The sequence below is a fragment of the Kogia breviceps genome, chromosome 4 (assembly GCF_026419965.1).
Source record: "Kogia breviceps isolate mKogBre1 chromosome 4, mKogBre1 haplotype 1, whole genome shotgun sequence".
In the NCBI taxonomy this organism is placed as follows: domain Eukaryota; kingdom Metazoa; phylum Chordata; class Mammalia; order Artiodactyla; family Physeteridae; genus Kogia; species Kogia breviceps.
In genome coordinates, this window is record NC_081313.1 from 133,623,063 (window position 1) to 133,647,355 (window position 24,293).

General features: G+C 40.0%; 1 protein-coding gene across 13 annotated transcripts in view; it reads left to right on the forward strand.

The window, feature by feature from the left end:
- The window catches only part of NSD1 (nuclear receptor binding SET domain protein 1), a 144,863-nt gene that overhangs the window by 28,360 nt on the left and 92,210 nt on the right, over nucleotides 1-24,293 (forward strand). For all 13 annotated transcript variants that reach the window (XM_067031946.1, XM_059061609.2, XM_067031944.1 and 10 more), the window contains one exon: nucleotides 22,947-23,082. In XM_067031946.1, the coding sequence (XP_066888047.1) occupies nucleotides 22,947-23,082 (136 nt within the window). The remainder of the gene's footprint in view (nucleotides 1-22,946; nucleotides 23,083-24,293) is intronic.

The following is a 24,293-nucleotide window of genomic DNA, read 5'->3' on the forward strand; positions in this document are numbered from 1 at the left end:
GCTATTTTTGTGGAGGTACTGGCCCTTGAAGTTCCCTATTCCCTCATTTCTTCTGATGTCACTCGAGACACATTTGACTGTTAGAACCTTTCCTCAAAATATTTTTGGAGTTTATTTTTTGTAATAGTCTTCAGACCTTGTTTTTATTAGGGAAAATCAAGTAAGGATTGAATCTGGTGAAGATGTTAAAACTAATAGATCGCAGTTTAGGTTCTACATGTGGTTTGGAATTAACATGAAAGGTTTTTATCATGTAATATGTAGAATTGACTTGTTAGTGGTAGTTTTTGACACACTGCAGATAAATCTGGTCACCACCTGTGTTTTAACAGCCCATGAGCCAAGAATAGTTTTTATGTTTTTGAATGGATGAGACAAAATCAAAAGGAAGATATTTTATAACATGTTAAACTAATATGAAATTCAAATTTCAGTGACCATGTATGAAGGTCTGTTGGAATGTAGCTCTTTTATGTGTTGTTTATGGCTACTTAATGTGCTATGATGGGGGAGTTGAGTAGTTGGGAAAAAGACTATGAAATATTTACTGTTTGGCCCTTAACAGAACAAGTTTATTGCTCTACTGTGTATATTATCCTAAGAGTTATTAAATGGTCTTGTAAGGACAATACTTGTTTACAAGTTCTGGTGTGTATGTCAAAATATTATTTTGTTCATAAGCACATCTCATATTTTAAGTTTTAATGAATGAAAACAGTAATTCATTAGTTAAATTAACTACAAATACAACTTTTCTGGTTAATCGGAAGGATGTTTATAGGTAGTCTGATATTCATATTGTCATTTGGTTAGCATTTCTTCTTACTCTCTTAATACTTTTCCTTGGTTTTCAGAAACGTGGATAAAAAGTTCTGTGTTCCCATAATACTGTTACAGCATTTTTCACAATATGTTTTGATTATTGTTCTGTCCTGTATCCCTGAGTAAACTTACAACTTCAAGCTTGGGATTGTGTTGTCTTTATTTTGTATTCTTGAGTCCTACTACAGTTTCTCATAAGTAGGTAAGCAGCAAATATTTTTAGGAGGAAAGAATGAGTATTGTTAGAGAAATATCTAGGTCATTTCTCATCTTGATCCTCCTGCAGAGAGGGAAGCTAGATTTATGCTTTTGAGATATAAATTAAAATAAGTAGGGACTTGCCAGAGACTGAGTCAGTTGTAGGAAATTATTATACATTCAAGGCACCAAAAGCCAAAACAGTTATCTGGTTTTTAACTCATCAACGTATAGCTTGTACATACTTATTATTTTATTGATTTTGTTTTTGGGCTGTGTCATCAACTATATGGTCACAAAAGATGAGGATTAGTTTTCTGTGGTGAGTAGAAAGATGATTTGAATGCATATATGTTACAGAAAGTAATAGCATTTAAAAAGTCTTATGCAGGGGTAATTCTTGGAAGGGCAAATAATCTTAAAGCTTTGACAGTAATATGTAGTATATCATTTAAACCACATGGAAAAGGATATTTTGTATGTCATTTAAAATAATAGGCAAGGTAAAGTTTTAAAAAATTAATCTCCAGGGCTTCCCTGGTGGCGCAGTGGTTGAGAGTCCGCCTGCCGATGCAGGGGACGCGGGTTCGTGCCCCGGTCTGGGAAGATCCCACATGCTGCGGAGTGGCTAGGCCATTGAGCCTGTGCGTCCGGAGCCTGTGCTCCGCAAAGGGAGAGGCCACAACAGTGAGAGGCCCACGTACCACACACAAAAAAAATTAATCTCCAGAATGGCAAGTGATATATCCTGTCTGCATTTTACAGTAAAGCTTATTTGCGATGTGAACATTCAAATTAGAAAAATTCTACTTTTTCTTCATTTCAGTGTCTTCAAACTCAGTGTTTTGAAACTGAAGTGTTAAAAATTAAATTATTCTTTTAGTTTTTATCATTGCAAATCCAGAACACTGTCTGCATTTACCTGAAATGTTTAAAATAGGTTTTGTCATTACTTTTCCTGATTAGTACAGTATAAATCTAAAAGGATTGTCTTGTAAGAGCTTATAACAACTTAAATTTTTTTTTCAATGTTTATTTTGCAAAAAATCCTCTGGTGATGAGCTCAGGATTCTTTAACTCCAGAACTTAGTCCAGAGCCCAGGCCCAGCTTTCTGCATAGAGCAAGAAGGTGGGTACCCGAACTTTGGGGATCAGTCAGAATTGAGCTTGGCAATTAATGGTGTCACATTGGAAATTTTGTTTTGGGTTTCTCAGTAGTAAATGGAGGTAATACCCACCTATTAGCATTTTTTGTAATTCCATTTATATTTTATGTAAAAAGGCTTGGCACATGGTTGAAGGTTCTCAGAAATGTTTTTTTCCTGTAAACCTGCGATTCAACTTGGTCCCAATTTTTTTTTTTTTAAAAGATGTTGGGGGTAGGAGTTTATTAATTAATTTATTTTTGCTGTGTTGGGTCTTTGTTTCTTGTGCGAGGGCTTTCTCTAGTTGTGGCAAGCAGGGGCTTCTCACTATTGTGGCCTCTCTTGTTGCGGAGCACAAGCTCCAGATGCGCAGGCTCAGTAGTTGTGGTTCATGGGCCCAGTTGCTCCACGGCATGTGGGATCCTCCCAGACCAGGGCCCAAACCCGTGTCCCCTGCACTAGCAGGCAGGTTCTCAACCACTGCGCCACCAGGGAAGCCCCCAATTTTTAAAATGTCAAGATTTTTCTTTAAAAATTCAAATACTGGCCCACAAACATTGGGTTTTCAAGTTATGAATTGTTACCTATTAGCTCAACATACTTACTTGACTCAGTAGACATAAGACCTTTGGGCTCTTCCTTCATCATTCGAATTGGTGTTTGAACCTATTTGTTCACCAGAAACTTTGGATACACAATTTCCATAAATCCAACAGGTTTAGCTTTGAGAATCTAAGAAACGTGCATAAAGTGTGAAACTTGTTTTCTGTTCCCTTCATATTTGTATCAGGAGCCTCTTAGCAGATGCTATGGCTTTCTTTTCTCAACTGCTCTTTGTATTTTGTTATTCCTATTTCTTTGTGAGAGTCAAACCATACACCACTGAAAGAGATTAGTTAAATTTCTGGAATATTCCTAGTAGACTACTGGCAACTGGAGGAGAAAGTGCACACTGGCTATGGTTTTTATTTTTATTTATTTATTTTTTTGCGGTACGCGGGCCTCTCACTGTTGTGGCCTCTCCCGTTGCGGAGCACAGGCTCCGGACGCGCAGGCTCAGTGGACATGGCTCATGGGCCCAGCCGCTCCGCGGCATGTGGGATCTTCCCGGACCGGGGCACAAACCCGTGTCCCCTGAATCAGCAGGCGGACTCTTAACCACTGTGCCACCAGGGAAGCCCCTGGCTATGGTTTTTAAATGTGTGTGACACTTCAGCAGATGCTTTGCACCTTTGTGCATTTAGACTTTCCCTTTGCATTGCATGCTCTGTTGTCCCACCTACATATAATTACGACTTAAAGTTGCTTTATGTTGCAAGGACTGAAGTGGAAGATAAAAACTTTTACAGTATCTCATTATTATTATTATTATTATTTATCATTATTTTTTTGATCTTTCATTTATCATTCATTATTCAACAAATATTGAGCATTAACAATGTGCCAGACAATATTTTAAGCACTGGGAATACAGTGACCCTCATGGATCTTCGAGTCCTGTGGGGAAGACAAACAATTAAGATATTCCACAATACTTATGTAACAGCAGTTAAACTGAGAATTAGGAAGAAGAGAAGTAGGGAATTCCCTGGTGCTCCAGTGGTTAGGACTGGAGTTTTCACTCCCAGGGGCCCTGGTTCCATCCCTGGTTGGGGAGCCAAGATCCCTCAAGCCTCACCACAGTGGTGGGGGGAGAGGAAGAGAAGTGTAGGGAACTTGTAGCATGCATCCTGGGGAGACTTGATCTAGTTTGGTGCTCAGGGAGTCTTCCCTAAGAAAGTGATGTGGAGACTGGGAATCCAAAGATTAAGTAAGAGTTAACTGGGACATAAAAGGGTCTGGGAGGGTGGTTGATGAGAGTAGGAGAGAGGAATTTTTTTTCTTTGCATGTGTTAATATCTTATTATTTTTATTTTTTAAATTTTTATTGAAATATAGTTGATTTATAATGTGTTTCAGATGCACAGTAAAGTGATTCAGTTATACATGTATTTTTTTAGATTCTTTTCCATTATAGTTTATTACAAGATAGTTCCCTGTGCTTGTTGGTTATCTATTTTATATGTAGTAGTGTATGTATTTTAATTCCAAACTCCTAATTTATCCCCACCTCCCTTTCCCCTTTAGTAACCATAAATTTGTTTTCTATGTCTGAGTCTGTTTCTGTTTTGTAAATAAGTTCATTTGTATGCTTTTTTTTTTTTTTTTAAGATTCCACATATACAGGATATCATACGATTGTCTTTCTCTGCCTGACTTCACTAGTATAATAATCTCTAGGTCCATCCATATTGCTGCAAATGGAATTATTTCATTCTTTTTTATAGGGGAGAAAGGAATTGAAAGAGCATGTTAGGCAGAGGAACCAGCTTGAGTAAAGGCTATAGTAGTTGTAGTAATTGTGCAAAGTCTGTGAGCTTATGATTGAATCCTGGACATCCTGAGGGTCTGCCATTCAGGTTTCCTTTCTTTTCTTTTTTTTTCTTCTTCTTCTTTTTTAAAATTCAGTATTAGATTGTGCATTCACACTGACTAGGGTGAGAGGAAACTCTTTATACGAATGCCCCGATTTTCCTCTCTGCTCTAATTAGACTCTCAAGATGCTTTCCAAAGAAATATTTATTTCAGTTACGATTTTAGAGCCATTCTTTTTTGTTTCCTGCTTGAAAATGTCATTACTTATTACATTTGTAACACTTACATGTCTTGTTTATTTTATTTTATTTTCTAAAATATTTTAAAAAATTATTTATTTATTTATTTTGTCTGCTCTGGGTCTTCGTGGCGGCACGTGGGATTTTTAGTTGCAACATGTGAACTCTTAGTTGCGGCATGTGAGATCTAGTTCCCTGACCAGGGGTTGAACCCAGGCCCCCTGCATTGGGAGTGCAGAGTCTTACCCACTGGACCACCAGGGAAGTCCCTAAAGATTTTTTTTTTGATGTGGACCATTTTTATAAATTTATTTTTATATATTTATTTTTGCCTGCATTGGGTCTTTGTTGCTGCGTGCAGGCTTTCTCTAGTTGTGGTGAGTGGGGGCTACTCTTTGTTGCGGTGTGCAGGCTTCTCATTGCCTTGGCTTCTCTTGTTGTAGAGCATGGGCTCTAGGTGCCTGGGCTTTGTAGTTGTGGCACATGGGCTCAGTAGTTGTGGCTCCCGGGCTGTAGAGCATAGATGAAGTAGTTGTGGCACACGGGCTTAGTTGCTCCACGGCATGTGGGATCTTCGTGTACCAGGGCTCGAACCTGTGTCCCCTGCATTGGCAGGAGAATTCTTAATCACTGTGCTACCAGGGAAGTCCCTGTGGATCATTTTAAAAGTCTTTATTGAATTTGTTACAAATATGCCTTCCGTTTTATATTTTGGTTTTGTGGCCCCAAGGCATGTGGGGTCTTAGCTCCCTGACCAGGGATCGGACCCATGTTCCCTGCATTGGAAGGCAGATTCTTTACCACTGGACCACCAGGGAAGTCCCTTGGACTTGGTTTTGTCTTTTTTACTTTTAAGCTTCAAATGGAATCTCATACAGAACAGCCGTATAGAACAGAAAAAAGATGGAGCTGCTTTAATTTGTGATAGAGAGCAGGAGTTTTCTTCTCACTCTCTTGGGCAGCCCCTGAGGGGACTCTCCAGGACACTCTTTCTGAGGAACACAATGGAAACTACTTTTGTCATGGAGTTTCTTTCTTTCTTCTTTTTTTCCTCTTTTTAAAATATTTATTTATTTATTTATTTGGCGGTGTCGGCACTTAGTTGCAGCACATGGGGTCTTCGTTGCAGTGTGCAGGCTTCTCTCTAGTTGTGGCAGAGTGCATGGGCTCAGTAGTTGCGGCACGAGGGCTTTCTAGATGCGGTGTAAGGGCTTAGTTGCCCCTGCAGCATGTGGGATCTTAGTTCCCATACCAAGGATCGAACCTGCGTCCCCTGCATTGGAAGTCAGATTCTTAACCCCTGGACCACAAGGGAAGTCCCTGGGATGTAGTTTCAACAGAAGGATTTTGAGAAGTCCAGAGGGAGAGATCACCTAAACCAATAAATGTAAAATACATTGTTAGAGGGTGAGAAAACTTGGTATCACATGTGGAGGAGGCAAGGGGGAAGGAAGCCACTTCCCTATGTTTGGGCTGTCCTGAAATTACTTCTGTTCTTTAGAATAGTCTAGTAGTAGATAATTAATGTTAATTAAAAGTTTCTTTGGAGATACATACTGAAATATTATGAATGATATCTGGGGATTTGCTTCAAAATAATCCAGATATGAGGTCTGTAGGTCATCACAGCCTGTACCAAAATTCTTGCATTCTGGGCCTCTCCATTGTATGAGAGGGATGGGGTTGTATGATATTAAGACTGGAAAGACAGCATGGCTTTAGGGAAAAGACACTAGAATAGAAGGCCAGATGTTCTAGTCTTTTTGTTGTCTTGAGGAAATCACTTAGGTGTGGCAAAGAGCTTTTTTTTTTTTTTTTTTTTTTTTTAAGGGTACATGTAAAGTAAGTTTAGAGTGAGTAAAAATTGCTCCTTTTTTAATTGCAAAAGACTATATACAGATTATTTTACTGTGTTTCCTGAAGGCATCTTTGTTTTAAACATGAGCTAACTCTAGACTTAAGTTTAGTATTATCCCTTGGTGACTTGCCTTTTAACAGCATTGATTAGTTTTGACCCAGGTAAAGAAGTACAATAAGGAGCATAGATGTATGTGATGTGTCTGTATTTTTTGAAGAGACTGAGGATCTTCCGTTAATTGAATTATACTATAAAGGTGTTGTGAGGAACATTTGCCTGGTGAGAGTTTATGAGCAGAATTCCCTTATTGAATGAAGAGAGTAAGGTCACTAATTGTGTTGAGGTTAAGTACAGTTACCAGTACTAAAGGCTGATGTTTTTATTTATTTTTCTGTGTTGTGATCTAGTGTAAAGAGCACAGGCAATTGAACAGAGCACAGACATGGCTCTGTTTGGCCTTTGGCCAGCTCACTTCCCATTTCTGAGCCTCAGATCCTACACCTATAACGAGATAGTAATTAATACCTGCCTCATTGTCAGTATGAGGTTTAAAAGAAAAACAAAATATATAAATATTCTTAGCAGTTTCTGGTACTTGGGGTATCATAAATGCTTCCTTTTTCCTGTGTGACTATTGAAATTATATAGTTAGTTACCTCTTGCTTGTGTCAGGATACCTCTGTTTTTATTATTCTGTCTTACCTCTTCTCCCCCCAAAAACAAACTCACTCAGGCCTGTAATTACAATAAAATACTAACTAGCTATATGATGCATTTGTTTTCAACCCTGGCTGTTCATCAGAATCACCTGTGGAGCTTTTTTTAAAAAAATTAGATGCCAAGAGCCTCCCCCGCCCCCCGCCGTACATACTGAATCAGAATCTCCAGGCCTGTGGGTGGGTAGGAGGTTCTGTATTTTATAACTCCTCAGGTGATTCTGATGTACAGCTGGGGTTGAGAACCATTGATCTGTTTCCTCTAGCACTCAGAAACAAATCCCTGAAAGGCTCAGACTAAAGCAGAAGTCAGAGGAAAAATAATCCCCAGGTCATATCCAACAGTTACATGATGTAATGATAAATGAGAATTGCTGGGTGCATAGTAGATTCTCAAACATTGGAAGAAAAATTTATGGCCAGAAAGACCATGCAGAGTAAAATTGATTTATGTTGGAGTGATTTGGCACTAGATTTTCTATTGTAGGGAAAATGCCTGTGGTCAATGTTTTGAAATTCTCCAGATTAAGAGCCCGAGGATAGCCCCAAACTGATGTTTAAATAAATCATTCAGTTCCAGTATAACATACAGGCATAACTGCATACAACAATTTTTTTTGTTGTGTCAGGCCAGAGAGTATAGCTCTCCTCCCTGCTTTAAGCCTTCTAGGGTTGTAGAGGGCTGCACCCTTTCAGACCTGTGTTCTGCACTGTCACCAACCCTGTTTTATTGTGGGTCTGAAAATTCTTATGGCATAAAGCCAAAGGTCTGGGCTCGTAGGAAAGCTTTGGTCTGCATGTTTCTGTTCTACCTCTTGAGCAGGCTGCCCTCTGTGAGCAGCTTCATGCTACATCCAGGCTGGGCTTTCACTAATAGTCTCCTTAGCCTCAACCTTACCGTGTGGTCCTCAGTACACCAGTTTCCATGACCAACCTAGCAGCTGCTCTGCTTTCCAGCTTTCATTGGACCAATTCCCTGCTTTTATGCTGTTCTTTTCCAAGACTTCAGTGATTCTCTTTGATCTATTGTCCATGCTTTCTCTTTGATATATTGTTCCTGGATCTAGCCAATAACCAAGGGTCATTTCTTACTCAGTAACAATTAAGTTTTACACAATAATCTTCAATCTTTTGCCTTAGCTTGCTGCAGGCTAAAATTGTAATGCTGCCAGAAACCATTTCTCTAACAACTCGTTGCTAGATTTTCTTACCTCAGTCTCAGATCCCCCTTTCTTCTCAGTGCAAGTTAATAGACCTAGCTCTGACTCCCATCTACCAGGTAGAGAGGATTTGTGGGAGGAGACTTCAAGTACTCTAGTTTACTCTTTTGTTCTGTGGTTGGTGTGGTGGAGTAGGGATCAGAAGATGCTAGCCTCTAATCCCTGCTTTTTCTTAAAGGCCTCTAGACTTCTGACAGGGTCACTCTGAGCCTCTGTTTCCTTGTCTGCCATAAATATGGGATAATAAAATCTGTGCTGCCTACATTACTTGGTTGTTTATGAGATTCATGTGATATAATAGATGTTAAAAGATCTTTTGACAACTAGAATACACACATGCATTTATTAGGCTATGTGGCTGGGAGTGAGGTGGGAGTAATGCAAATGAGTAAAATAGTATTTTACTTTTTATACTATTCTGGAGTGGAATATTTCCTTTGCAGTTTTGGTTTGAGACTAGGAAAGGAAATCACAATTCTTGTAAGGTAGATGAATTGTAATCACTGACTAAAAATAGCTATCATTTATTTACTTAAAATATTTATTTATTTTATTTATTTATGGCTGTGTCAGGTCTTAGTTGGCGGCACTCGGGATCTTCCGTTGTGGCGCGCAGACTTCTCTCTAGTTGAGGTACACGGGCTATGTAGCTGTGGCACATGAGCTTGGTTGCCCTGTGGCATGTGGGGTCTTAGTTCCCCGACCAGGGGTAGAACCCGTGTCCCCTGCATTGGAAGGCAGATTCTTAACCACTGGACCACCATAGCTATCATTTATTTTTGGTAACTTGTACTCGATTAAAAATAGTTGAAACAACTATTAAAAATAGTTGTTCAGTTGAAACAGCCTGCTACAAAATTGGAAGCATTATTATACTACGTTCACAGGCAAAGAAACAAGCTCAGAGAGGTAAAGTAACTGTCCAGAGTCTCACAGGTGGTTTAAGAGCATAGCAGAAATTAAGCCCATGCATTTCTCTATTCTGGCAGTGTGTATAATTCCTCATTTAATTATAAGCAAATGTAATAACTTAGTGAATTACAAATGCACAGAATAGTATAGATATTTATCTTCTTACCCTGCTTTATCTCATAGTCTTGGACAAGTCGTTTGGTCCCTCTGTCTTTAACATTCTGTTTGGGAATAGTTTATCCCTCAGAGAGGACATTCATTTTTAATGTTATAATACCATATAAATCATGTAACAGCATTGGAATTGTGTTACTATTTAAATATTTTTAGGTCAGTTATTTGGAAATTGAAATATTTTTGTAAACATAGTGTTAAATGGAGGTTAAGTGCCTATACTGCCATATTGATCCTTAAAGTAGTTTAAATGTTCCTTTTCAAAGAAATACAGTGAATAATATTACAGCAGCTGCTTTTTGAGTTGTAACTATGTGTTAGGCGCTTTATAACTTTATGAAGTATGATTTCAGAGAGCCTAGGTTTTTAACCATTACACTGTGCTCTTAAAATTATACCTTTATACTAATAATTAACATAAAAAATAAATGAAACCCTTAAATGTTGCAACTTAGGGTAGAATCATGTTTGAATAGAGGAGGAAGAACAAGTTTCTGATATCAGGGTTTTGAAATAATGTAAGTTAACACCTATAGTGCTAACACATTACCAGCTACTGGTACTTAACATATTAATCATGTTTACATATTAGCTTATTCAATACTTCCAGTAGCCCTATGAAGTAGGCATTATTAATTGTCCCCATTTTACAGATGATACAAATGAGGCACAGAGACAAAGCACTTCAGATTTTTTTCAAGGGAGGCAGTTCAGAGGATTATGTTCATTTCTTTGGTGCACTTTTCTCACTGGTAGGAAATTCTGTCTTGCTGCATTTCTATACATTTTTATTTTTCCCTTCAAAGGAAATGTGTGTTAAAATTTACTTTAAAATATTATGCAAGATATACTAAAAACCATGAAATTGGATACTTTAAAGTGATTAAAAAGGTGGTTTTGTGATGTGTGAGTTTTATCTCATTTAAAAAAATTATGCACATAATTACATGTTCAGTGTACAAAAATTAGAAAATGTAGATAAGCCAAAAACCACTTGACAGTATCCACAGATCATTTATCATTCTGACCTCTATCCTTCCAGAAATTTTTTGTGTATGTTTGTGTATGAAAATGTATCTCTGTAAGATCTGAGATCATTATATTACATGCTTTTTTTTCCCCTTAGTATATATGTATAAAATTTCTGGATAACATTCAAACGTATAGGTGTTCTGTAATTAGCCAAGTCTGTATCCAATACCTAGATTATTTCCGTTTCTTCCATCATTTAAAAAGTGAAGAGATTAAGTTACATTTAAAGTACTGTTTTTCCAAAGTATGCCATGTTCTCTCAAATCATTTCTGAGGTTTTTTTTCTTTTCTTTTTTTTAAAATTGAAGTATAGTTGCTTGTTTCTGAGATTTTAGTCACTGCCCTCCGTGGCTAAAGAAAAGGCTCTTGGCAAACCAGAAAATGTGTTGACAGCTGCAGAACAGCTTCAGTGGCTTTGCTTGTGTGAATAGACTTTTTAAAGTTAGTTAATGTGTGTGTGTGTGTGTGTGTGTTTGTTTGTTTTTTTTTTTGGCCCCGCTGTGTAGCTTGTGGAATCTTACTAGTTCCCTGACTAGGGATTGAACCCGGGCCCTGGCAGTGACAGCCCTGAGTCCTAACCACTGGACTGCCAGGGAATTCTCTTAAGTTAGTTGTTCTTGATAGGGGAATATTGGATTTCCAAAATATTTGGGGGGATGTGAGTTATATTTAAATATTGTGGGAATTCATATGTAAAGTGTAGCATCCTGTGTAAAGAAAATTCTGGTTTATCTTCTGGGAATAGACTGGTGCAATGTTAAAAGCATTTTTTAAAAAAATTTAGATTTCAATTTATTTATTTTATTTTTGGCTGGGTTGGGTCTCTGTTTCTGTGCGAGGGCTTTCTCTAGTTGCGGCAAACAGGGTCCACTCTTCATCGAGGTGCGCAGGCCTCTCACTATTGCAGCCTATCTTGTTGTGGAGCAGAGGCTCCAGACACACAGGCTCCGTAGTTGTGGTGCATGGGCCTAGTTGCTCCGTGGCATGTGGGATCTTCCCAGACCAGGGCTTGAGCCTGTGTCCCCTGCATTGGCAGGCAGATTCTCAACCACTGTGCCACCAGGGAAGCCCTAAAAACATTTTTATTGGAGTCAGGTTTGAATCCCTGCATTGATATTTTAGTACTAGTTTTGTGAACCTGGGCAGATGACTTAATTTCTGCCTCAGTTTTTGCATGCATGATATGGAGAAAAACACACTCCTACTCTATTCTTAGAAGCTACTGTGACATCAGAGATAGTTCAGTATTAAGTCTTAAGTGTTCAGCAGAGTGCCTGAGTTTTATTGTGACCAAATGTAGCTGGCTAGATCACTAAGTACAGTTATTTTACTTAGCAGTTACTCAGTGAGTGATGTGGTTGAGATGCACTTTTAACCCTCTTCAGTTCTGACTTGAATGAAATACTGTTGTGAGACTGGGTTGGAGAGTTATTTTGGGTTTTTTTAAAAACTATTTTTGAAGAGGACTGGGGACCCGAGAATGATTTTGAGCACTCACACATGACTATGAATGTTTCAGTTGAAAATAACTGTGGGTGCTTCCCTGGTGGCACAGTGGTTAAGAATCTGCCTGCCAATGCAAGGGAATTCAAGCCCTGGCCCGGGAAGATCCCACATGCCACGGAGCAACTAAGCCTGTGCGCCACAACTACTGAGCCTGCACTCAAGAGCCCGCAAGTCACAACTACTGAGCCCACGTGCCACAACTACTGAAGCCTGTGTGCCTAGAGCCCATGCTCTGTAACAGAAGCCACGACAATGAGAAGCCTGCGCACTGCAAGAGTAGTCCCAGCTCGCCACAACTAGAGAAAGCCCGCGTGCAGCAGCGAAGACCCAACACAGCCAAAAATAAAAACAAACAAACAAACAAAAATTTTTAAAAAAGAAAGAAAATAGCTGGGGATGTTTTTAACACACAATAATAAAACATTAAAAGTGGATTCCATTTTCACTTGTGCTTAGAAAGTTTGAAGGCATAGCCAAGGGAGGCAGAGAGGAAGGTTGGTCTGTGACCCTTCCCTAAAACCTAGGGTTAACTCCATAACTTTCAGGAAACCAAATTTCTTAGTGTACCCAGTTTCTGAAAGACTAACAGCAGTTCATGACACCATGACGGATAAATGTTGGGGAAAGAGACACTTCCATTGTACCAGAATATTTGTTTCAAATAGCCAAAGTGTGCCCCCTTTCCAAAATCTGGATATGTGGGAGATTAACTGGTAATCTGAAAGTTGCTTAGAGGACTATAGCTTTTTTTTTTTTTTTTTTTTTTTAAAGAACTATAGCTTTGAAATGTAATACTCTGTGACTAAATTCTGATATGCTATCCTTGTCCCAAATTTAGTGCCCATTCCCAAGCCAGGGAGTTTTGGGAATCTGTTGGCCAAGCAATTCTAGCAGAGCTTAAAAAGAATCCTTATCTGTTTCTACCCCTCAGGATTTAGTCCTCGGGTGCCTTTCTACTATACTCAACTTTTTAAAAAAATAATTAATTTATATTTTTGGCTGCATTAGGTCTTTGTTGCTGTGCACAGGCTTTCTCTAGTTGTGGCGAGCAGGGCCTCCTCTTTGTTGCAGCGCACAGGCTTCTCATTGCAGTGGCTTCCCTTGTTCTGGAGCACGGGCTCTAGGTGCACGGGCTTCAGTAGTTGTGGCGCACAGGCTTAGTTGCTCCGCGGCATGTGGGATCTTCACAGACCAGGGATCGAACCCGTGTCCCCTGCACTGGCAGATGGATTCTTAACCACTGCGCCACCAGGGAAGTCCCTGTACTCACTTTCTTGATGATCTTTTGTCATGAAGACTCCACAGAGTTATCTCCCTAGTCTGGATCTTCAGAACTCCAGAATCATTTATACATTGGCTTTCTTTCTTTCTTTTTTTTTTTTTTTTTTTTTGGTATGCGGGCCTCTCACTGTTGTGGCCTCTTCCATTGCAAAGCTCAGGCTCCGGACACGCTGGCTCAGCGGCCATGGCTCACGGGCCCAGCCGCTCCATGGCACGTGGGATCTTCCCGGACCAGGGCATGAACCCATGTCCCCTGCATCGGCAGGCGGATTCTCAACCACTGTGCCACCAGGGAAGCCCACATTGGCTTTCTTGACTTTTTCATTAGGTTGTGAAATTGGAGTTTTATACTTGTTCAAAACCAGATTCCGGATGTACTTCCCAAAACCTGCTTTTCCTATAGTCTTCTCCATTTTAATAAGTGGGAACTCCATCATTGCAGTATTTAAGTCATAAAGGAATGCTCCTTGATTTCTCTGTTTCTGTAGCATACACATCCAATCTGTCAGCAAATTTCATTGGCTCTTCCTGCTTCTTGCCCCCCCTCCCCCAATCCCAGCTAGGTTCACATAACTGTTACATCTCATCTGGAGTGGTCTCTCTGCTTTTCACCCCAGCACCCTAAGGCTGTTTTCACCATGGCAGTCAGAGTGATCCTTTTAAAACATCAGCCCTTCAAAGACTTCTATCTCACTCACAGTAAAAGAGCATAATAAGACATGTCTTGGGCTTCCCTGGTGGCGCAGTGGTTGAGAATCTGCCTGCTAAATGCAGGGGACACGGGTTCGAGCCCTGGTCTGGGAAGATCCCACATGCCACGGAGCAACTAGGCCCGTGCGCCACAACTGCTGAGCCTGCGTGTCTGGAGCCTGTGCTCCGCAACAAGAGAGGCCACGATAGTGAAGAGGCCCGCGCACCGCAATGAAGAGTGGACCCTGCTTGCCGCAACTAGAGAAAGCCCTCTCACAGAAACAAAGACCCAACACAGCCAAAATTAAATATAAAAATAAATAAATAAATAAAAGATTACTATTTAAAAAAAAAAAAAAGACATGTCTTCCTCTCCCTGAATCATTTCTTTGACTTTATTTCTTCCTATTTTCTAGGTCACGTTGACTTTCCTTTTCTTTTCTTTTCTTTTTTTTTTTTGTGGTACGCGGGCCTCTCACTGTTCTGGCCTCTCCCGTTGTGGAGCACAGGCTCCAGATGCACAGGCTCAGCGGCCATGGCTCACGGGCCCAGCCGCTCCGCGGCATGTGGGATCTTCCCAGACTGGGGCACAAACCCGTGTCCCCTGCATTGGCAGGAGGATTCTCAACCACTGCACCACTAGGGAAGCCCTTCTTTTTTTAAAAAAAAAAAAAATAATTAATTAAATATTGGCTGAGTTGGGTCTTTGTTGCTGGGTGTGGGCTTTCTCTAGTTGCGGCGAGTGGGGGCTACTCTTCTTTGCGGTGCACGGGCTTCTCATTGCGGTACCTTCTCTTGTTGTAGAACACAGGCTCTAGGTGTGTGGGCTTTAGTAGTTGTGGCTCGCGGGCTCTCGAGTGCAAGCTTAGTTGTTGTGGCGCACAGGCGTAGTCGCTCTGTGGCACGTGGAATCTTCCCGGACCAGGGCTCGAACCTGTGTCCCCTGCATTGGCAGGCGGATTCTTAACCACTGTGCCACCAGTGAAGCCCGATTGTTCATTATTGATGTATAGAAATTCAACTGATTTTTGTGTGTTGACTCTGTATCTTCATACTTTGCTGAATTCATACATTAGTTCTCTAAGGTTTGTGTTTGTGTGTGTGTGTGTGTGTGTAATCTTTAGGATTTTCTACATATAAGACCTGTGAATAGAGATATTTTTACTTTTTCCTTTCCAATTTTGTTGCCTCTTATTTCTGTGTAGTTGCTCTGGCTAGAACATCCAGTAGTATGTTGAATAGAAGTGGAGAAAGCTGGCGTCCTTGCTGTGTTCCTGATCTTAGAGGGAAAACTTTCAGTCTTTCACCATTCAGCAATATGCTCTCTGGATTTTTCATATATGGCTTTTATTATGTTTAGGTATTAAAGTATTAGATTTTGTTATATGTTTAGGTATTTAGGTATTAGATTCTTAACCACTGCGCCACCAGAGAAGTCCCAGGTAGTTTTCTTCTAATCCTAGTTTGTTGAGTTTTTTTTTTTTTTTTTTTTTCGCACCCGAGTATTTTTTATCATGAATGAGCATTGAATTTTATTAAATGCCTTTTCTGCATCATTGATGATGATCATGTGATTTTTATCCTTCATGTGATGTATTAAATTATCTATTTTCATATGTTGAACAGTCCTGTGTTACAGTAATAAGTCCCATTTTGTCATGGTGTTTTTTTTTTTTTTAATTGAGATATAATGGCATAATAGCATTATATTAGTTTCAGCTGTTCAAAATAATGATTGATATTTATATTATGGTGTTTTAATATGATGTTCAACTTGTTTCTCTGAATTTTGTTGAGGATTTTTGCATCAGTCTTTCTAAAGGATATTGGTCTGGGACTTCCTTGGTCGCTCAGTGGTTAAGAATCCGCCTGCCAGTGCAGGGGACATGGGCTCGAGTCCTGGTCCGGGAAGATCCGACATGCCGCAGAGCAGCTAAGCCAGTGTGCCTCAACTACTGAGCCTGCACTCTGGAGCCCGCAAGCTGCAACTACTGAAGCCTGAATGCCTGGAGCCTGTGCTCTGCAGCAAAGGCCACTGCAATGAGCAGCCTGCGCACTGCAATGAACAGGAGACCCCACTCACTGCAACTAGAGAAAGCCTGCACACAGCAGTGAAGACCCAACATAGCCAAAAATAAATAAATAAAAAAAAAACTTCTAAAAAAGGATATTGGTCTATAGCTTTTTCTTTGTCTGACTTTGGTATCAGTAATGCTGTCCTCAAAGAGTAAGTTAGAGAGTTTATTCTTCTTTAGTTTTTTTCAAAAAGTTTGAGAAGGAGTGTTGTTAGTTCTTTAAATGTTCGGTACAGTTTACCAGGGAAGCCACTGGTTTTTTTTTTTTTTTTTTTTTGGCCATGCCTCACGGCATGTGGGACCATAGTTTCCAGACCAGGGATTTAACCTGCGCCCCCTGCGTTAGAAGCACAGAACCTTAACCACTGGACCGCCAGGGAAGTCCCTACAGGGCTTTTCTTTGTGGGGAGATTTTTTGATTACTCACAACTGATTCAGTCTCCTTACTAGTTATAGGTCTATTCACATATTCTGTTTCTATGTCATTTAGTCTTAGTAGGTTTTGTCTTTTTAGGACTTGGTCTGTTTCATCCGAGTTATCCTATTTGTTGGTGTACAACTGTTGCTATCGCTCTCATAATCCTTTTTATTTCTGTAGAATCAGTAGTAATGTCCCCACTTTTTTGTTACTTCCTTCCGTGTGTTATGTTGGCATGTTATTTCTTTTTCATCTTCTTTCAGTTCTTTTTTTGCAGTATGCGGGCCTCTCACTGCTGTGGTCTCTCCCGTTGCGGAGCACAGGCTCCAGACGCGCAGGCTCAGTGGCCATGGCTCACGGGCCCAGCTGCTCTGCGGCATGTGGGATCTTCCCAGACCAGGGCACGAAGCCGCATCCCCTGCATCGGCAGGCGGACTCTCAACCATTGCGCCACCAGGGAAGCCCGTCAGTCATAATATACTTTTTAATTTCTTCTGTCAATTTCTGGCTTTGAATTTTAAATCCATATACATTTTATGTAAATAGTGATAAGGTAGGATTGATATCTGTCATTTTGCTCTTTGTTTTTTTTTAATGTTTTGTATTTTTGTTCCTCTAATCCTTTGTTACTGCCTTCTTTTGTGTTAAACATTTTCTAGTGTAACATTTAACAAAATTTTTAAAATTTGTTTTTTGGCTACTCCCCGCAGACATACAGGATCTTAGTTCCCCGACCAGGGAATTAGCACCAATATGTTTCATCCAACTGGACATACAGAGATATTAGGGAAAGCTGTTCTGAAATGTGCCTATCTGGCCAGTCTAAGTCAGATGACATTTCTTCACTCTAGTCTTCCCTGATATTCTCCAAGTGCCTTAGGATCAGGAATTCATCTTTGTGTTTGTTGTTGAGCTTTGTATGCAGGTGTTTAGTTGAATTATGGGCTTTACAAGGAGTTATTTTGGAGTCTTTCTTTCCCAGGTGAGATTTTTAAGCTCTTCTGAAGAGAAGAGTCATATTCCTTTTTTTTCCACCTTTAATTTTCCCTTGTTATTTTCTCTATTTTCATGTTTGGAAGCCTCACTTTGGTCTGGACTTCTTGCCTGTTTCTAATTTTTTATATATTAAGGTCACTAGGATTTGGATGTTGCTGTTCATTAATAATATGTATTTGTATAGACATTTTCCCCCAATAAGTTTGTATATATTGTTTTATTTGGTCATCCTGGTAAATGAATTAAATAGTAAGGAGGAAATTAATGTCTCAGGTTTATGAAAATCTTTACCCATGATACCTTTAATTTAATGAAACTATTTTTATTTGTGTTTCTCAGTGACTTTATTTTTTTTATCATAGTTTTGGCATAGTTTCTAAATAGTTGGTATATCATGTGTGTGGCTGTGTATTACATTTTTAGTATTCCGTAACTTCATCTGCACTTTGCATATTTCATGGAGTTTTCAGCATAATTTGTTTAACATGTCCCTTGTTGGATGTTAACTTTTTTAAAAAAATTGAAGTATAGGTGATTTACAATGTTGTGTTTCTGGTGTGTACAGCGAAGTAATACAGTTATACACAAACACACATTCTTTTTCTGATTCTTTTCTAATTTAGTTTATTACAAGGTATTGAATATAGTTCCCTGTGCTATACAGTATGACCTTGGTTATCTATTTTATATACAGTAGTTTGTATCTGCTAATCCCGAACTCCTAATTTATCCACCCCCCCTTTCTCCTTTGGTAACCATAAGTTTATTTTCTATGTCTGTGAGTCTGTTTCTGTTTTGTAAATAAGTTCATTTGCATCATTTTTTAGATTCCACATATAAGTGATATCATATGATATTTGTCTTTCTCTAGGTCCGTCCAGGTTGCTGCAAATGGCATTACTTCATTCTTTTTTATGGCTGAATGGAATTGCATTTTATATGTATACCGCATCTTTATCCATTCATCTGTTGACGGACATTTAGGTTGCTTCCATGTCTTGGCTATTGTAAATAGTGCTGCAGTGAACACTGAGGTGCATATATCTTTTGAAATTGGAGTTTTCTCTGGTTATTTGCCCAGGAGTGGGATTGCTGGATCATACAGCAACTCTATTTTTAGTTTTTTGAGAAACCTTCATCGTGTTTTCCATAGTGGCTGCACCAATTTACATTCCCACCAACAGTGCAGGAGGGTTGTTCCCTTTTCTCCACACCCTCTCCAGCATTTATTATTTGTAGACTTAATTAATGAATTAATTAATTAATGTCTACGTTGGGTCTTTGTTGCTACGCGCAGGCTTTCTCTAGTTGCAGTGAGTGGGGGCTACTCTTTGTTGCAGTGCATGGGCTTCTCATTGTGGTGGCTTCTCTTTGTTGTGGAGCACAGGCTCTAGGTGTGTGGGCTTTAGTAGTTGTGGCTCCTGGGCTCTATAGCGCAGGCTCAGTAGTGGCACATGGGCTTAGTTGCTCCGTGGCATATGGGATCTTCCTGGACCAGGGCTCGAACCCATGTCCCCTGCATTGGCAGGCGGATTATTATTATTTTTTTATGTAGAATCTGATCCATACTTTTTTTTTCTTCCAATTTTTTATTTTTCATTTTTAAATTTTTGCTTGCATTGGGTCTTCATTGCTGTATGTGGGCTTACTCTACTTGTGGCAAACGGGGGCTGCTCTTTGTTGTACTCAGGTTCCTTGTTGCGGTGGCTATTCTTGTTGTGGATGTGCAGAGCATGGGCTCTAGGCATGTGGGCTTCAGTAGTTGTGGCACGTGAGCTCAGTGGTTATGACTCACGCGCTCTAGAGTGCAGGCTCAGTAATTGTGGCGCACGGGCTTAGTTGCTCTGCGGCATGTGGGATCTTCCTGGGCCAGGGATTGAACCCTTGTCCCCTGCATTGGCAGGCAGATTGTTAACCACTGCACCACCAGGGAAGTCCCTGTAGACTTTCTTTTTTCTTTCTTTCTTTCTTTTTTTTTTTTTTTTGGTGGTATGCGGGCCTCTCACTGTTGTGGCCTCTCCCGTTGCGGAGCATAGGCTCTGGACGCACAGGCTCAGCGGCCATGGTTCACAGGCCTATCCGCTCCGCGGCATGTGGGATCCTCCCGGACCGGGGCACGAACCCGTGTCCCCTGCATTGGCAGGCAGATTCGCAACCACTGTGCCACCAGGGAAGCCCCCTGTAAACTTTTTAATGATGGCCATCTGACTGGTGTGAGATGGTACGTCATTGTAGTTTTGATTTGCATTTCTCTAATAATTAGTGATGTTGAGCATTTTTTCACGTGCCTGTTGGCCATCTGTATGTCTTTGGAGAAATGTCTATTTAGATCTTCTGCCTTTTTTTTTTTTTTTTTCCAGTACGCCTTCCCCTCACTGCTGGGACCCCTCCTGCTGCGGAGCACAGGCTCCTGACACGCAGGCTCCGGACGTGCAGGCTCAGTGGCCATGGCCCACGGGCCCAGCCGCCCCGCGGCATGCGGTATCCTCCCAGACCGGGGCATGAACCCGCGTCCCCTGCATCGGCAGGCGGACTCTTAACCACTGTGCCACCAGGGAAGCCCCTTCTGCCCATTTTTTGATTGGGTTGTTTGTTTTTTGTCATTGAGTTGTAGGAGCTGTTTGTATATCTTGGAATATAGAGTCACATTGTTTGCAAATATTTTCTCTCATTCGATAGGTTGTCTAGGATATTAACTTTTTGTCGTCATAAATAACTGCTTTAGATATCTTTTACAGTTCTTTTACTTTTTTGGATTATTTCCTTTGGGTTAAAATATTAGGAGTAGAATTAATAGTTATTTTCATTTTCATGGTTCGTGGTAGAGCAAGTGTTCCTTTCCTGGTTTTATTATGTCTTAGGGTGCAGATCCTGAATTAACTGACTTGTTTAAGGTGACACAATTTGTGATAGAGTCAGAAGACAACTGCTTTGTGTGGTTGTGTGATTCTGGCTTCTGGCTTTTAGCAGTACCACTCATGATCTTTCTTATCCATCTATTATTGAAGCCTTGTTTTATGGCTTTACTTCCTGATAACTGATATATTCATACTACTACAATCACTTTGTAGTAGTAATATATGGCAAAGACAGGACCAGTATCATGTTATAGATTGATTATGGCTGAATTTGTCATAAACCATGTAATAATCATGGGGTTTTATTGTTATTGGATAGTAGTTGAGAGTTTGAGATCCTGAGTTGGACTGCCCAGGTTTGAATCCTGTCTCTGCCACCTAATACATAACTATATGACTATAGGCATATAGTAACATAGGAGTAATAATATAGTATCTACCTTAAGAGGATTAAAGGGGGAACAGTGACTGGTATATAGCAAACATCAAGTAAATGATAGTATATTTAAAGTCGTTTAGGACTCAGATAAATAAGCAAGTCCATATTTATCAATGATTGCCAAATAAATGATTACAAATCAGATAATATCAGAAATTTATGGGAACCTACTCAAATTGTAGTTTTCAGTACAGGGGCATGTAATAGATTTTTCTGTCCCATCTTGGTATCATGGTTTTAAAGTTTCAAAGCCAACTAGCTCTGAAGTAATTTTTTTTTCTGATAACTTACAAAATGATAACAGGCAAAAATGGCCCCTTGGGGCTTGCTTTTCAAAAAAAATGTTTTAAAAGTTGTAGTTTCTGTCTCATTTCCTAGTAACTCTATATACATGAAGAACTAATGACACTATTTTCAATAAGGGTATTCTGTGAGATTTACTTCTCTGAATGCACAGACGTAAAGTTGAATGGTAACTTACAAATCATTGAATTGAGCCCAGTACTTTGATATCCTTGAGCCCCAGGTATTACTCATCTTTCTTTCTTTCTTTCTTTTTTTTTTTTTTTTTTTTTTTGCGGTACGCGGGCCTCTCACTGTTGTGGTCTATCCCGTTGCGGAGCGCAGGCTCAGCGGCCATGGTTCACAGGCCCAGCCGCTCCGCGGCGTTGTGGGATCTGCCCGGACCCGGGCATGAACCTGTGTCCCCTGCATCGGCAGGCGGACTCTCAACCACTGTGCCACCAGGGAAGCCCTCATCATTTTTATTTGAATGATTTCAGTCAATTCATTCAGCATATTCTTTATTGGACGCTTAATATGTACTAGGTGGGTACCGTTTTAGGGATTAAGGAGGGACGACTGAGTCTGAGGGAGGAATTCACCAAGCCTTTTTCAGGACATGGCATTTATAGAAAATAATAATATTTGTATGCCCCCTTGGAGTAAATGGAGTAGGTTGTCCTTTGTCCCCCAAGTACCTTAGGTGCTGCTTTTAGCTACCCAGAAACAGCTCAGCACATGTGAACTCCTTTGTGTGGTTTATGGGTGGTGGGGAGCTCAGTCCTACTAAACACAAAGCCATCTTCCTCTCAGGGCAGGAGACCTCTGTACTGTTGATGCGGTGTTAAAGGCATGGATATGGGTTTAGAGCTGACATGGAAGCATTTGGATTGCAAATTAATTAGGTATTATTTTTGGAGAAAAGATGCAGCCAGGGTCTCTGCATTGGATATGTCCAGGGAGCTTGATTCATATTGTATTGTGCTTGAATGGTATCCCTTGGAGTTGGGCAGTGTACTGTTCTGGATGCAGCCTCTCTTGCATGTCCTGGGAAAAATATGTCAGTTGTGCTGACATTGCAAGAATCTAGCCTGTAGCTTTCAGGATTATTTCAGTAGGCCATTATTGTTAATTAATTAATAAGAATGTCTGTGTTTGAGAAGGATGTAGAGTATCACCTGCAGAAGGGACCACAGTCTCCCCCTCCCCCCTCCCCCAGTTTATTGAGATAAAGTTGGCATATAACACTGTAGTGGGATCAGAGTCTCTTGACATTGTTAAATTTCTTCCCCTCCCCACCCCTGTTGTGTTGCGATCCAAGGACTTGGGCAAAGATATCTTTTCCTTGGGATGATTCTGTTTATCTATTATTTCAGTTTTTAGCTCTTTAAAGATTTGAAATAGCTTATTTATTTTCCTAGAATGTAGGGAGTTTACTTATGTAAAGCAAATGCAAATTGAGAGCTACTACTAACTGTATAAAGGGCTGTATTATAAATAGTTAAGACAAAGTAATTTTTAATTGTACTTATTTTGTAATTGTGGTTAAGCTGGAGTGTTTTCATCTAGTATTCATTGGTAACGCTTTCTCAGAAGGCTAGTGGAAAGATGATATGTTGTTTCAAAAGGTTCTGATTTTTATTGATGCCCCATGTTTTGTCTGTCTCAAGTGTCAGCCCAAGAAAAAGGCTACGCCACTGAAGTATGAAGTTGGAGATCTCATCTGGGCAAAATTCAAGAGACGCCCTTGGTGGCCCTGCAGGATTTGTTCTGATCCATTGATTAACACACACTCAAAAATGAAAGGTAATACTTGCAGTTGATTATACATGATAAAATACAGTATGGAATTATCAACTTGCAGTTTCCGTTAGTAATAATTCATTTTTACCTTTGAGCATTTCGTTAATGAATTGTTATTATGTATTTTATCTTTTCTGGATTTTTTTTAAAGGTTTATTTTACTCTATGATTTAAAAATTCTCAATTATTCTATCTGTAGATGCCAGAAAATGTTAGGCTTATTAGCTGAAGTTTACATTGTCCAGAATCACTTTTCAGTATATTTATGTTTTTCTACTTCAGTGTTCAGGTTTGTATCATTTTTGTTAGTTTTAAAGCTGAAACAGTTATAAGATTGCTTATAAGTCATTGTGAATTTTAAAGTTTTGATTTAGACTGTTCTCTATAGTTAGTAAAGTTTATTACTTATTTAGTTGTTCTGTATGAATCTTACATGTCTTAACTTTAAAATGGTATAAGATAAGGGCTCAAACTTCATTTTGAGCTCCCTTTTTTCTGTTAAGATCGTGATTTTATTGTAGTTTTTTTTTTTTTTTTTTTTTGCGGTATGCGGGCCTCTCACTGTTGTGGCCTCTCCCATTGCGGAGCACAGGCTCCGGACACGCAGGCCTAGCGGCCATGGCTCACGGGCTTAGTTGCTCCACGGCACGTGGGATCTTCCCGGACCAGGGCACGAACCCGTGTCTCCTGCATCTGCAGGCGGATTCTCAACCACTGCGCCACCAGGGAAGCCCCTGTAGTTTTAATATATGTGTTTTAGGTTTTAAATTGGTTATATATGCACAAGATTAAAAAAATCTCTGGTCTGCCCCACTCTTTACCTCTCCTTTCAAAAAGCAACCAGTTGTTATTAGTGTTTCTTTCTAGACTTCCTTTATGTAAATCCAACTATATATTCTCATCTCCCTACCCCCTTTGATTTATTTATTTATTTATTTATTTTTCGGTATGCGGGCCTCACACTGTTGTGGCCTCTCCCGTTGCAGAGCGCAGGCTCTGGAAGCACAGGCTCAGTGGCCATGGCTCACGGGCCCAGCTGCTCCGTGGCATGTGGGATCTTCCCGGACCGGGGCACGAACCCGTGTCCCCTGCATTGGCAGGCGGATTCTCAACCACTGCGCCACCAGGGAAGCCCCCCCTTTGATTTAATTTAACATAAACATAGCATACTGTATGTATGTTCTACAGGTTTTTTTTGGGGGGGGGTAAAAATT